The sequence below is a fragment of the Pyxicephalus adspersus genome, chromosome 6 (assembly GCF_032062135.1).
Source record: "Pyxicephalus adspersus chromosome 6, UCB_Pads_2.0, whole genome shotgun sequence".
NCBI classification, from domain to species: domain Eukaryota; kingdom Metazoa; phylum Chordata; class Amphibia; order Anura; family Pyxicephalidae; genus Pyxicephalus; species Pyxicephalus adspersus.
The window spans coordinates 64,946,377-64,961,634 of NC_092863.1; the positions used below are offsets into that span (position 1 = coordinate 64,946,377).

Here is a 15,258-nt window from a genome sequence, read left to right on the forward strand (position 1 = left end):
GCGTTCAGTCATCACCACCAAATGATCTGCTATTGTTGGATCAACATGGCTGACACACTTTCGCATTTTGTGAGGCATTTTGTGAGCTATGAGAAAGCGGTCCATAGTAATGCACTTTACAATTCGTGGTGCTGAAAGTGTTTCTGACTGTAACCACTTCTGAATTAGGTATCAGAGGTCATGCATTTCAAACCTCTGGGATTTCTTGGGTTGGTATGACCAGGGATAAACTCTTTAAGCCTGAACAGCACTGTGACAACCCAGACAGCAAAGGATTTCTAGCTTTAGCTTTTTAAAATCCTGGGCAGCCTCTGGGGCCAAGTCTTAATATTCTTTTACTGAATCTCGTTAGAAATTACGTAATTATGTCTGTTCCCTGTGCCTTGGGCCAGTCCTCTAGGAGGGCAGTGTGTTCTTGGGTATAGAGGCAGGCTTCCACATCATCATATGGATTCATCTTCTGAAAAAAAAATGGTTTGCCAGAGCTACCCCAGTGTTGCCCATGGCAATGCCCAGGCCCTCTTGACCTAGTATAGGTAATTGCTGTAAAATCTTTCTTAACTCCTTTCTTAGCTCACTTTGCAGCCCAAATTCTTCTCTGGAGAAAAAAAGGGATAAAACTAAATCCACAAGCATGATTACGGAAACCTAAAGTCTTTGGGAATTTCCCTTGGCAACAAATGGTGTAGAGCTCCATCCGCCAGCTACACATTGGATACAGAGCTCTCTGATCCTTATGCCTGTTAGTCTAAATACCACGCCTGTGCTCATCTTCCACAAGTAGCATGAACGTGGACATGGCCAGGGAACCTTCCAGACTCCTCCCTGACTAGATCCAGGCCAGACCCTAGACTGTTTTTTCAGTTTTTCCAACACCACAGTGGAAAACTAGCCTACCTTCCCTTGAGCTTTTTAGCCTTTCCAACCAAATGTTGTTAAACCCTGTCACGGTATGTACACTTTGAAAAATGCCAGAACATGACTCTTCAGTCAAGACTTCTTTTCTTCCCAGAAGATTCAAATCAGGGTAATGGCATTGACTAATTGGACTCAAATCGGAGATCCATCTAGTGAGAAATAGTCTGGTGAATAAAGATTTTGCTCAGCAACATTATTGCAGCTGAATGTCAAATTTTGCCAGTCCAGATCCAGTAGCATTAGATCATAATCGCCACTGACAGCTAACCTCCAGTATCCTCTCCGAACTTCTCTATCCAAGACAAGCAATGAGGAAAGCATCTCCCCTTTTAGGCATCCACATGTTCTAAAAAAACTTTTTTTTCAATGGGTTCCTTCTTTAAGGGATTTCCCCATTGAAGCTTCCTAACACTGGGAACCAGGCTCCTATGTTCAGTGGTCCATTAGCCTCAAGGCCAACCTACCCTGACTACCTTAGCTTCTTTTAGTCATCTATAGTAAGGTCCTATCAATCCCAGATCCACACACAACTAACCTGAAAAAATGCACTAAATGTCACCAACAGAAAAAAGCACCAAAGTAGTGATTGATTGGTTTGCTATGGCCAGGCACCCCCCTGGCACAGAAGGTATCCAACCATCACTCCATAGGGAGAACAGAGTCAAGAACAGTCCAGCAGGACTGAACTGTCCCTTCACCAGCCTGGCGCTGCCCCCGCATTGTACTCCAGATCTGGTGCCACCTGCTGCAGATATCACGCAGGCAATCCATCATGGTTCCTTCACATTTCTCTAGCTCACAGCTGCTATTGTACAATATATGGCGGTGGTAGTGTAAAAATTGCTATAGTTGTGCAGAGTGGAGAAAGGTTAGCTGTTCTGTCTGGCATGGAAATTTGGACGCAACTAGACCGCTAGGGAGGTTAAACAGGATTTATATAGCGGCAACATATTACGCAGTGCTGTACATTATATAGGGGTTGTAAATGACAGACTATTACAGACATTAATACAGGAGGGAAGGATGCTGCCCAGAAGAGCTTACAATCCAGGAGTGGTTCCTATTTTGGAAATGTAACCCTGAGTGGGGGAAATCCTAAACATTACAGGTGTGAGGAAATATAATGGGTACAACCAGGTGCAGAGACACCAAAGAGGGCATTTTAGCACACTGACAGGAAATGATTGAGTGTCTTCCCAATGGAGACAACACAGCATATTTTCCATGGTACAGTGATTATTATGTATGGAAAGGAGAAGCCATGGAAGGGTTTGTGTTCAGTGACAGTTGGTGTAACCGATAGAAATTAATGAAGAAGCCAGCAGAATAGTGAGCACAGAACACTCCCCACTATGGAGGACACACAACTCTTCTCTCTTCCCGCCTCCTCCCCCTGTGTGACGAACACGTATGCACTGACTGAGCGTTTCCGGGGCAGCAGTCACCGGTTTCCGGTCCAAGACTCCATCGCCCCATCATCCTCCTCCTCTGCCACGCTTGCAGGACGTCGTCTGTCAGACTACATCCGGAACTGAGCCGGGTGAGTGAGACCGAAGGGGGTGAGCTATGGCCGCCGGGTACGGCAGGTGTATGGCGAGGGCCTAGTATTGTGCAGGGGGAGCACAGAGAACAATGGAGGATTGTTATGGGGAAGGCTTGTCATTGTCATAGAGTACAGGCAGACCCAGCACTGACATATCACAGGAAATGTCACCACACTCCTGTAACCCTGAGCAACCAACATCCAGGACACCCTGGGCTCTGTGCAGGATTGGTGTGTGTTGTGGTGTGTTGTAGTGTGGTGTGTTGTGTCGTGTATACCGGGGGATGGGACTCCCTACATTGTCATAATGACCATCATATTATACAGCGCCCTGTCTATGTGTATAGTACGCTGCAGATTGATATCATGGCCAGGGTACAATGTTTGCCAAATCTTTCATTGTAGTTAGCCCATTGTACAATATACTGCAATCATTTAGAATGCTGAGTGTTCTAAAATCATTGGGGTTTAGTATGGAATAATTGGATACCCACTGTAATCTCCTCCATAGGAGTGTACAACGGTCATTCATTGATCTATTATTGTACCACAGTACAGTTTTGGTCAGATTTGGTTTACATCTGCATAGGAAAGGGCTGTGCTCATCTTGGATGACTGTCATCAGACATGTAAAGCGTACCTAAACTCAGAAATTTCACTTTACATGAAAGGGTAGACAACCCTTCAATGTAAAGTAAAAAAATTCTGTTTGTTTTTTTTTTAATTGCAACACCCTTTAAAAAAAAAAAAAAGGCTGCAGCACCTTCCCCCAATTCTCCTTTGCCTAGGCCAGGGGTGTCAAACTCAAATACACAGAGGTCCAAAATTAAAAACTTAGACAAAGTCGCGGGCCAAACTTGAAGTTTATTGAAAAAATTGAGGAAGTTTTTCCTTCTCATTAGATATAAAATCTTTTCATATGGAAACAAAGAGGTTTTGCTTCACATTCAATCTGGAATAAGCTTATTAATGAAATAGCACCACTACTACAATTCCCTGCGTCAGGAAAATAGTCCAATGTTATGAGTTATGTTATGAGTGTCTGGAACTCCCTCTTCACTGAAATAGCCCCGCTACTACAATTCCCTGCATATATAAAACAGTCCAATGTGGGGCCACGCATAGGCAGAGAGGCCGCTGGTCTATAGACGCGACTGATGCCGGGAATTGTAGCAGCTATTTCAATGCATCGCCTGGCCAGCTCCATTTCATATTTAGAAATTCCTTTGGGGGGGACAAAGTTTGACACCCTTGGCTTAGGTGATCGAGACTGAATGGGAGCGCAAAGCCTCCTGTGATACCTTGCTGTAAAAGTTTTTTTCCATCCCACGTCACCCGATCTCGCGCCTGGGTCAGGTGACATAGGATGAAGAAGAGGAGAAGATGGCGACACTTTTCGGTTTAGTTCCTCTTTAAGGCCAAGTACAGACAAAGATTTGCTGACAATCTAGTGATTAACGAATAAAAAAGTCCCAAAACATTGTACACTCACGTAAAGGATTCTGCCCTTTCATTTGTTTTTTTCCCCCCTATATAGAAAGTGATTGGAATCCTAATTGTTTGCATTCATGATACAGCTTGTATATTTTTAGCAACACATCTGATCTATACACAAGCAATAGGACCCTGAATGATCCCTTGGCTGCCTATTGTTCTACACATCCAATCATTTTATCAGATCAGAAGTATAGAAGTTTTAACACCACATTTACACCACAAATATTTTGTTTACTATAGTGTATGGTGGTGTAATGTAAAGGTGTTCTGCAGTGTGTCGCAATTCACTCCATGTTTCACACAATCACATATATACAGGCTTTGCTAAATATAGTGCAGGTGTATTTCTTTGTGTGCTGAGATGCATTGACAGCCTGGTCACAATGAATGGGCTGCTTTAACACAACGTACCTCCGTACACAAAAACTCCTGTTTTACAGAAGTCAGTAGTCTTAATAGACCATAATACAGAAGGTCTTGGTGATCTGATCTCTCGGTGTAATAAGCTTGTCTTGGCCATGCAAGGAGGACTTCTCTTCAGTGCAGTCATGTGGGAGTTCATTAATTCTCGACATGTGCAGGGAAAGTAGAGATTGCTGGCTATCTTGGAAACCAAAGCTAACGCTATGCATGCACAGCTCAGATTTTTTTCCCAGATACCAGGAGTGATCAAGCAGGTAGGAGGGATTATTGCAGTCCCTTTCTGCAATATTGACCCACTGGGTCGTAAACTCTTAAAAGTGGAACAGCGCTCAGCTTCCGTTGTGCTTCCTAGCGGATGCACGGACGAGGTACAATTGTAATGAAAGTGAAGGGGAGAGAGCATATAGGGGTGTTGCTCTGTTGTTCTCCCCTCTCCATAGAGCAGAATAGTGCAATATGTACAGAACTCGTTCATGCATCGTGCAGTCGTTTGCCGTTGGAAAGGATCATGAAAGGTCCTTTACAACAACAAATATTGCACGTGTACCCTTAGTTTCGCTTTAACTTTAATTAAGTGTGTGTTTAGTGATCCTCTGACGACCCCTGCCACAGGAGAACCCTAAGGGACCAACTGGGGACAACTGCTGTCTTTTTCCATGAAAAGGGATGCAACGGGCTCCTCCCTTCTCCATAGGTTTACTGAAGTCAGCCAGACTGCAGTTGCTTAAAGCTAGGTTTGCTAAAACACTAAACATTTCTAGAAAATAAATGCATTGAAAAACCCCTCTTATCTAGAACCCACAGCTAATCCAGAGGAAGGTAAAACACCCTATTGCATAGTCCAAGACCTTATAAGCTGAGTGTGAGCAAAAAAAAAAAAAAAAAACATATTGGTCAAAAAACTATTTGTAAAATCCTATATCTTCAAGGTTATATTCTAATTCCAAATGTTAATGTCCGTCATAAACTACCAAAAACCACCAAGGAGTTAGCTGATGTTACATATTAGATATTGTTTAAAATTTCTCATGCAAGAGTGGGAAATAATGCATTGTGTTAATAGAAGGTACCTGGTGCTCCCTATACCCTTTATTTTCACCATTCACTGTATTGTAGGTGACTAAAGGGCCAGTACTAGGATCCTAAGCTTTATTACCACAAAACACAGTTTGCATAGATTCAAATGATTACAATGCACTCTTATTGTGATTATAGTTGATCATGATTAGTAGTTTTCAGTGAAGAACTAATTTATTGTTTTGTAAACTGTTTTTGCAGGAGGTGATTGCTGCTGTAGCCGTGGCCAGTAAAAACCTAATGATGCAGGGCTTGAGGTACAAATCGAACTGGAGGTCTTTGCTTTCGCTTCTTCTCCTTACTATAGGATGTTCCACTGCATCAGAAATCACCTTTGAACTGCCTGATAATGCCAAGCAGTGCTTCTATGAAGATATTACTCAGGGAACCAAATGTACACTAGAGTTTCAGGTAGGAAAACTTTACCATTTTTTTTTTCTACCCATGTTTACTGTCTGTCTGTCTTGAGTGCAATTAACATGAGCCAATCAGTTTAGTAAAAAAACAAATAATAAAACCTCCACCACACTTTAATACACAAGGTTCACTGGTTCCAAGTAAGGAGTGAAAGGCAGCTACCTAAACCAAACCTTTACCTCAGCCATCGAGCAACAGAATATTTTATTAGCCCACCTCCTCTGTAGCCGATATTTAGTGGAACTAAAGTCCCACTTTGAAAAAACCTTGATCATGTCATCCTGTTATGTCCAATCAAAATGGTCGTAGATCACATCCAGGTAGAAAATAAGAAGAAAGATGGCGTCTCTCTCTGTCGGAATGGAGATACGTGAGTATTGCGGGTAGAACCGGGTATGTTCAGGTTTGAGGGAGCATTTTCTCCTCTTCTACCATTCTGCATCACTGGGTGCCTGAATCTAAAGTTAAATTGCCTTGATGCTGTAAAGTGGGGGTATATGGATGATCTTTACCATGTACAGCCTGGTATTCTGTGCTTTTTCTTGGGACCACAGTGGACAAAAAAGGCAGTTTTGATGCAAGGGATTAGTAGGACTAAACTTTAAAAGGCATTAGCTATGATGTATCACCTCTATGCATGCTTCTATTTTATATGAGATATTTGCTGTAGTGAAGCTTATCCTGGGGCACAACAGTCCTCATCAAACGATCTATCCATATCTCAGATTTTTAATAATGAAGAACAAAACATGCTCTCTTTGTGTCTTATAGTTTTTGTGATGTAAGAGGAAGCATGTTAGAACTGTGACTTGGGAAATCTATTGCTTGGTCTTTGTTCTGGTAACATTGCATATCCTACCCTGTAACGTTCAGATCTTTAGAAATTATATATAAAAGAGAACCAATGATTTTCTTATTAACATGTAAAATGCATATCACCAAGAGTGAACACCACTTATTAGCTCCAGCCTTTGCATGTTAGTGGCTGTCTTAAAGAAGAATTAACTAATGCCATATCTGCAGCCTAGGTGTATATAAAAAGGCCCCATACATACAACTGGAGTTTTTAAGCCTCTTCCAGGTGAGGGAGATGAGCATCATGTAGTGCTCACTTGAACTGTACAATTTTTTTGAGATCCTGACTAGATTCTGTATTCATTTTCCAAACAATTTACCATTCTCTTGTTTTGTTTATACCAGAACACAAGTTGGCTTTTGCATTCTGTACTTAAGTTGTGTTTACTTCATTTAGTGAGTCATGAGACATGATTATTCTTTGTATGTAGTGTTACCCAGGGGCAAGGGTAAACAATATAATCAATGCTGGAAAGCACACAACTAGTTTGGAGTTGCCAGTGGTAAAAAAATTCTAGCCATGCATCACTTGGGAACTGCTGTTCCCATCACCCATATTAATTAGGACTTGCAAACAAAATATGCATGTGTGGAAAATAATTATATTTTGTGATCTCCTTTCTAAGTTGGTTTGCTCTTATGTGATTGGGATGTAAGATTGTGGAAGGATATTGGCAAACTTTTAAATAATTTGCCATTCACAGTCATTGATGTTTACGGTAGATACGTGGGGGTATTTGTAACGGAGAATGACTGTTGGTATGTGCCCTCTGTGTCTGTGCCCCGTGTACCACTAGGTTATTCCACATCACAACTTGCTTTTTACAGTCCATTCATAAAATGCAGACCAAGGTGTGGAGCCTGGGATTTGCAAGTGTAGGGAAATTGGCTTCAAAGTCTCAAAACCAACTGAGAGCTTAACATTGTGTAAAGCTACGTACACACGGCAGATTTTTATCGCCCGATAATCGGCATCGGCCAAATATCGGGCGAAAATCTGCCGTGTGTACAGTCGGTGTCGTCCATCGTCCGAACGACCGACCTGCCGGATCCACGGACGATGGACGACGACCGATCCTAATGAAAGGGAAGGGGGAGAGCGCGCAGCAGGGTGCCGCTTCGTCGCTCTCCCCCTCCCCTCTCCATAGAGCATGAAAGGTGCTGTATGTACAGCACCGTTCATGCATCGTGTAGTCCTTTGTCGTGAAAGATCCTTTCCAACGACAAAAATTGCAAGTGTGTACGCAGCTTAAGGCTTTATAAACATGTGGTATTATGGCCATGGTGAGGCCTTGCCAATACTTAATATACATTGCAGAGTCTCTTGGGTGTTATTTTCACCTGTTATTTATTTTCATGTCACTTACCTGACCTTTTTCAGCTGTTTTACTTTGGGGAAAAAAACGAATCACACATATGACATAAACTATTTTTATGACAGCTAAACAGTCTGATATTGTAAAGAATCCCTCCAAAAATTGAATGAAATTGTTGTACTTGTTGGCACATGTTTTGTTCAAACTAAGTAGGAGAAAAATTATGGAATCATTCAATGAGAAAAAAAAAATATCGCCTTGTAATTTGAAAAAGAGAAAGTTTCAGATACAAGGAAGGTGTCAAAACATTAGGACTGAAAACCCAAAGCAATATGCCTGGAAATAAGAAAATGCTCAACAAAAGAAAAAAAAACTATAGGGAAGAAAGGCCAGTCAATATACAAACTGTAATAAATTGGATGAAAGAAATGAGATTCACAGAAAAGCCAAGCATAAACCATCATTACCACCTTAAAGAAAAGATTACAGTGGGCTTAAGAGAAACAGTCATGGACTGTGGATGATTAGGTGAAAGTAATATTCAGTGTTATAAATCTGTATTGGCCACGGGGATAATACTGGAAATTTTGTTTGGTGCTGTTCCAGTGAAACATATAAAGATAACTGCCTGAAGAAAACAAATACATTTCTAAATTTATTAATGACTTAGGGCTGCATGTCAGGTAAAAGATCAATAGAGATGGCAGTCATTACCTCTACAGTAAACACAAAGGTGCATAATAAAATGTTGGACACTTTTCTCATATTATCAATTGAAAGTAAGTTTGGTGATGAAGTCGATTTTTAGGATAACAATTCATTTTGCCACAGAGCGCAGAGCCTTTTCTTCAGAAAAAGTGTATTGGCTCTCAATAACATGGCCAGCAAACATTCCACTTAAAAAATTTACAATGGAAATTGAACAACACGGTCCACGACAATGTTCTATCCTGCAAAGCTGATCTGTCAACTTGTATTTTTTTTTGGAACAATGTAAAACAAGGTTGACTTATTTGACTCTCAAGTGAGAGTAAACTTATTTGAAGACTTATATGTGATTAAAAAATGTATATACTTACTCCAATATAGGAATTTAGTTGTAGATGAACTGACTCCCAAACTCTACAGGGAAGAGTCAGATTCTTGCAGAACTATTAGAGCTAAATAAGTGACAACATAAATCTTACCCCACCAGTTGTCATTGTCCTTAGATGAGTATACAGCATGAAAACATGGAAGAAGCTTCCATCTGAAGTTTTTTTTTTTTTCTGCTCTGGTGTTCAGATTTGTGACTTAAAAAGTACCTGACTTTTCTCTTACATCTCTAAAATACCTTTTGATTGTGTGGTCCTACAGCTCGACAGTTATTTTCGCCATTCACCTGGCTTGCATGTTGTTGGCTTGGTTTTGCTGAACACACACTCCTTCATTGGATGAGCTGGCATTTATTTTTCACTCATCCCACAGCGATTGTTTTATGTGGGTTGAAAGCAAACCTGTCAAACTGGTTATAGCAGACTCTTACAAATCCATTCATTACTATTCATGTTTGCTGGTGCCTGCACATCTTGATTTCTAATGAAGAACAAAGTTCTCTTGCAAACAGCATTTGTAATTTGTCTATTTTTCAATGATGTGTGGGTCCCTTATATATTGGCATTTATGATTACCTTGTCAAATAATTATTTACACAAATTATTTTTTTATTGCTGACTGTGTAGTTACTAAGGAAATTTTTCCTTGCTGCTCAACCTGTAATTATTGGCATCAAGTAATGGGAATTCCTGCATTTTACAGTTGTCAGTAGAACAGCCATAGAGAAGGACATCTTCTAATTGGGACAACTGTTCCAGTGGAAACTGTTTCTTACTTTCTGAAACAGACTTATCATACATTCCAGGACCAGCCCAGTTTGTCAACAATCGCTTAGTACTCTCATGATTCAGTAATCCATTTTTTTTTGTTTGTTTAACTTCATACTCACTTGAAAGTTTGAGCATTTTGCTGCTGAATCTAAATAATTCATTCTCTTTCCCCCGCTTAATAAGACATGTTTTCTGACATTTAAATACACAGTTTATCTTGCAGTAATATGTAGGCTTTTTATAAAGGCCTGAAGCTTATCTAAACAAAAAATAAAAATTAATATAATGCTTTTTCAGTCTTCAGATGATGGGGCAGATTTAGTGTTCTTATTTCCCCTTTATATTCCTACCTGATATTACTGCTTATACCTGATATTTCTGCTTATCACATTTCTGTCATAGTGTGACTACATTCATTCCCTTCACCATTGGAGGGAGTCATTGTTGTCACCCAGGGTGGACATAAATATGTCTTTCTCTCCTCGGTTTCCTAAAGATTGAGGGATTAGTAGTTTACAAAAGGAAGATAACTTTGTTTTAGCCTCAGCTCACAGAAAGTGACAAGGACATTGCATGGTGGCAGAATGAACAGGTTCAGAGTCTGCAAAATAACAATGAATGCAGCCACCACAATTAATGACTGGTAAGCTGCAATGTATTACAGTTTTTTCTCAGGTTTTGATATCCTTTAAGGTGGTTTACACCAGTAGCATTGGACTGCATTGGGTACCAAAATGCTATAGCTTGTGGTTGCATGCTTTGGCACATAAAAAATACAGAGGACCTTCCATACAAGTGGAAAGTCTGCTTCCCTGCCACCCCAATCATTCTCCCAAAAACTTGCATCTCCATGAGAATATGGGGACATTACACCCACACCTTCAGAAAGCCAGGGCCTTGGTGAGTAATGTTTTGCAAAAATCAAGGTGATGGTGTCTGACAAGGAAGCAGTCTTTCTATTTGTTCTTATGATCCTTAAAGTTGTCATAGTGGGCTTCTAGCATCTTAGAAAGACCTGTTGTGTGTTCACATTAGAAGCTGCTGGCAGTCTGCCGAGACTGCTTTAGAGAAAGTAAATGGAAACAAAACTGAGATTTCTGTGTCTCTTTTGTAGACACTGAAGGTTAAATCCGTTATTATTTCTATAGGTATAGGGTGTATGAAAGTGAGTTTTAAAGTGCTTTTAAAGCTTGTTCTGAATGTAACTTTTTTTTCTTTTAATATACAACAGGTAATTACAGGTGGCCATTATGATGTGGACTGCCGACTTGAAGACCCTGATGGGATTGTGCTGTACAAGGAAATGAAGAAACAATATGACAGTTTCACCTTCACAGCCTCCCGCAATGGAACATACAAGTTTTGTTTCAGCAATGAGTTTTCCACATTCACCCACAAGACCGTCTACTTTGACTTCCAAGTTGGAGAAGATCCTCCACTATTCCCAAGTGAGAACAGAGCCACTGCACTGACTCAGGTATAGTATGATTGGCCTTTCAAGTGGGGCTGCTGTTGCTTTGAAAAAACAAATGCTACAGAATAACTATATTTTTTATGGGATCCTTTTGAGTAGGCTTGTTATAAGATGGCACATTTGCCTGGCAGACTAGTCTTTCATGGGCCATATAGGGAAGGGTTATATAATTTACACACACATTTTTGTTCATAATATAGACTTTAAATAAGGTAGATTAGGGTAGATACTACTAATGGGTGTGACCACAATTTTAACACAAGAATTATATTACCCTCTGCATGATCAAATACATGCACATAATACCCTTTTTACACACAGAAAGCGAAGCACTACTACTGTTTGTTTTAAAATGCAGAAACGTATTTTTCAAAAAAGATAAAAGAAATGCAGTGTTGTATAAAAGCCAGTTTATCATGTTATGGCAGTATTCATTATACTGGTTCCTGTACTAACTCTGCATTCTTACAGCTACACAAAGAAGCCTGTAGTACATCTTATTGATGGCACATATGGGGCTAATATATTTTTAATTTTCATAAATAGACACACCGCTTGCAGTAGAGACAAAGGACAAGAAAACCTAAAGCATATCTGAACTTAAATAATGTAGCCAAAAAACTCTCCAACATAAAGTTGTTGGCTGACAAGATTTCTGACAAGCTCAACAGGCATTGCTTGTATTTATCAAGCAGATTTAACAAAACCTTGGTATATTAAAGGGAACAAATAAGGGAAGTTCAATTTTATAGTTTCAATATACTACCCAGATATTTAACAGATCCTGTCACCAGCAAATTTCCCAGTAGTAGTAGTTCACAATGTCTATTTAACAGATTTCAGAAAGGGCTGTGATGTGCAAGGAGAGGGATACTGGGCTTGGATATATATATATATATATATATATATATATAATATTACACTTTAAGGGCATGTTCACAAAGTTTTTTCAGACACTGCATACAGATTCCAAAGGCAATTTGTTGCCTGAATAGACTTCAGTAGATACATATTTTCAGTGCTTATGCAAGCATTTTTATGCACTTTTAAGTGGTCTCAATTCAACAAAGAAAGTGGGGAAATGCGCACTGCTCTTCTAGGCTTTTGCTGCCTGTGAACACATGCACAGGTTACTGGCTGTTACCACTCCCAGGTGCCTTATGGTTGCCAGTAGGTGCCCAATAGCAGTAAATGCATTAAAATACCACGAGTCTAAACATGACCTGAACCTTTATCATATATCATATTTATCTTTTGTTTTTGCTCTTCTACAGATGGAATCTGCTTGCGTGTCCATCCATGAAGCCCTGAAGTCAGTCATTGACTACCAGACACACTTCCGTTTAAGGGAGGCCCAAGGTCGAAGCCGTGCAGAAGATCTTAATACACGAGTAGCCTATTGGTCTATAGGGGAGGCTATTATTCTATTAGTTGTAAGCATTGGACAGGTGTTCCTGCTCAAAAGTTTCTTCTCAGATAAAAGAACCACCACAACACGTGTCGGATCATAACCTGTGTTTTCCGGGATGCTTGATGAATTACATGACTCACTGTTTTTTTTCCCCCTATTACCTGTAGGTAAATGACTGTATATATCGGTAAAGCTATGTTTTACTTTTTAAGCTCCAGTTCAAAAAAGAAACCCTTGAACAATAAAAAAAAATGGAAAAAGGTTGGAGTTTTGGGAATGAAATGGTTTGTTTTAAAGATATTGTGGGGGATTTGGAGTTATTTGAATATTTTGGATATAATGACAGCCATTTATATTTAAAATTACCTATTTCTTTCTGAAGATGATTTTCTCCCAAATACTTTAATCTTTAATAGTACCACTAGCTCTCTTTAACCAGCATTCCCCATAGAACTATAGAGAGAATGTAATGCTGAAAGCTGGTTAATGCTGGCTGGATAACCGTGTATACACAATTACAATAATCAGTTACAAAGTGTCTGTTGGTCCTGTTATGAGAGCTCCAACTACACACTTTTGTATTTGATATACAGCCCCAGAGGGCAGCAGTATGGCTGGACTCTGAAACATGTTCTAATGAAATAAAATATATTATTAGTAGATTGTATTTTTACCATGCACTTGACCTCTTACATTTACAGTAATATGGCATTTAGCTTGTGTTTTAGTAAAATGATCTCTTCAGTTTGTCTGAGCTCAGTTAAAGGATAATTTCTTTAAATGTTTTTTTTTAGCTGAAGTGGAGAAGGTGAGTGTGTTCTGTAACGATTCATTTATAGTCCCTGTCCAGTCCTGGGAACAATGTCTTGCAGATCTGGATGGTAAACATCTACAGGTTACCTGGGGCAGTAGGGTAAATTATTACCCACTACTTGGCACAGGACTAAACCTGCATCAGTCTTCTTTGCTAAATGTTTTTTATTGGCAAACCTAAAAGCTCAAAAGCTGGGAAAATGCTAATTTATATAAGTGTTAGTGGTGCCACTAACCTGGTGGCACTATCACAGTGACTTGATTACTGTTTACTTTATACAAAGTTTCCAGCACATTTTGACAGCTTTAGCTGTCCCCCATCTTAACAATTGGGGAATAGGAATTCACACCACTGACAGCTTCTAAAGATGGGAATTTGTTTCTTGTGAAACTGCCATGTAGTTACGGGAGTGATGGGCAGTTTAGAGAGCTGTGTGTAGTCAACAGCCATTTTCAGATAATTCCACTGGCTGCATTCATCGATGCCTTTTTTAAATGCTTAAACAACAACTATTCATTTGGAAGATAAAAAAAAAATATGAATTGCAGTGCCGCTTCATGTCACATAAGGCAGTTTTAGGTTTTCGGTCAAAATAAATCATTCCATTCATTATGAATGAGTTTGTAGCAATTGTAAAATTATAGACATAATTTTATTCTAAATAATTAAACCTTTATTTTGTTTTTTTGTGTTTGACTATTGATAAATGGGGGAAGAAGGTGTATTTCCTGTGTAGGGTAGGATTTTCAAGCAGCCCTGAATTTTACACCTACTTCTTTCACAGTGTAAAAAATGAATAAAACCAATATTTTGTTTGTTTATTCCATCTGCTACATTTTGGTGGAGTTTTGTACACTTAGCACCATGTAGACCTTACAGACGCACAAGTTCTAGTATGTTTAGTTGTGGGCACAAACTTTATTGTCCGTGCTCTCCAAATTCTGCTGCACACATTTCTTTTTTATTTTGTGTGGTCATTGCAACAATATAAATCCATTTCCAATCCATATTTATATAAATCCATAATTCTTAGAGTTTTTGGTTGCCTATTTCCTAAGAGATAATTGGTATTCTTCATCCATGTTGCATGCATTTGAATTGTTGAAAGTGGAACTAAACCCTGCTAAACTCACCTGCCCCTCATCACAGAGTGCTGCCATATTCTTGTTGCTATTTACAATCTTGAATAGCCAGGCTAGGATGACATAACTCTCATGTAGGTGTACAGGAATTTATTTAGTCCCAGCAACTGCAGGGGAAGCCAGGATTGTTGGGTATCCCAAGCATTTTTCAGTTCCACAGAGTGATCAGGCAGGATGGAATGCTTATTGCAGAAAGGACATCACCTGTCCCTTTTTGCAATAAAGGGCTGCCTGATGCACATTTTTAAAGTGAGAATTTATTATAGCTTGGACAAAGTTGGTATCCATACACAGGCTCTAGATTTTTGCTGACTACTCCGATTGTGTTTGTTTCGGGTATTTATAGGCATCCCCCGACATACTTTATAATCTCAATGGGGAAATGCAGAGTTAATCCCCCCCCCACCACCACCACCACCACCACCACTTCTTCCTACAGTGCAATGCCTGTTTTGTAAATGGCCATGTACCAGACACTATTGTAGCTAAATTGTCAAAGTCTAAAT

The 15,258-nt window shown here is 39.6% G+C and overlaps 1 protein-coding gene across 1 annotated transcript; it reads left to right on the forward strand.

Annotated features, from left to right (window-relative positions):
• The first annotated feature begins 2,321 nt into the window (after positions 1-2,321).
• Positions 2,322-13,056, forward strand: TMED7 (transmembrane p24 trafficking protein 7). Its single transcript, XM_072416066.1, has 4 exons — positions 2,322-2,458; positions 5,660-5,869; positions 11,143-11,388; positions 12,660-13,056. The coding sequence occupies exons 2-4, from the start codon at positions 5,699-5,701 to the stop codon at positions 12,894-12,896; spliced, it is 654 nt and encodes a 217-aa protein (XP_072272167.1). The 5' UTR covers positions 2,322-2,458; positions 5,660-5,698; the 3' UTR covers positions 12,897-13,056.
• The last annotated feature ends 2,202 nt before the right edge of the window (positions 13,057-15,258 follow it).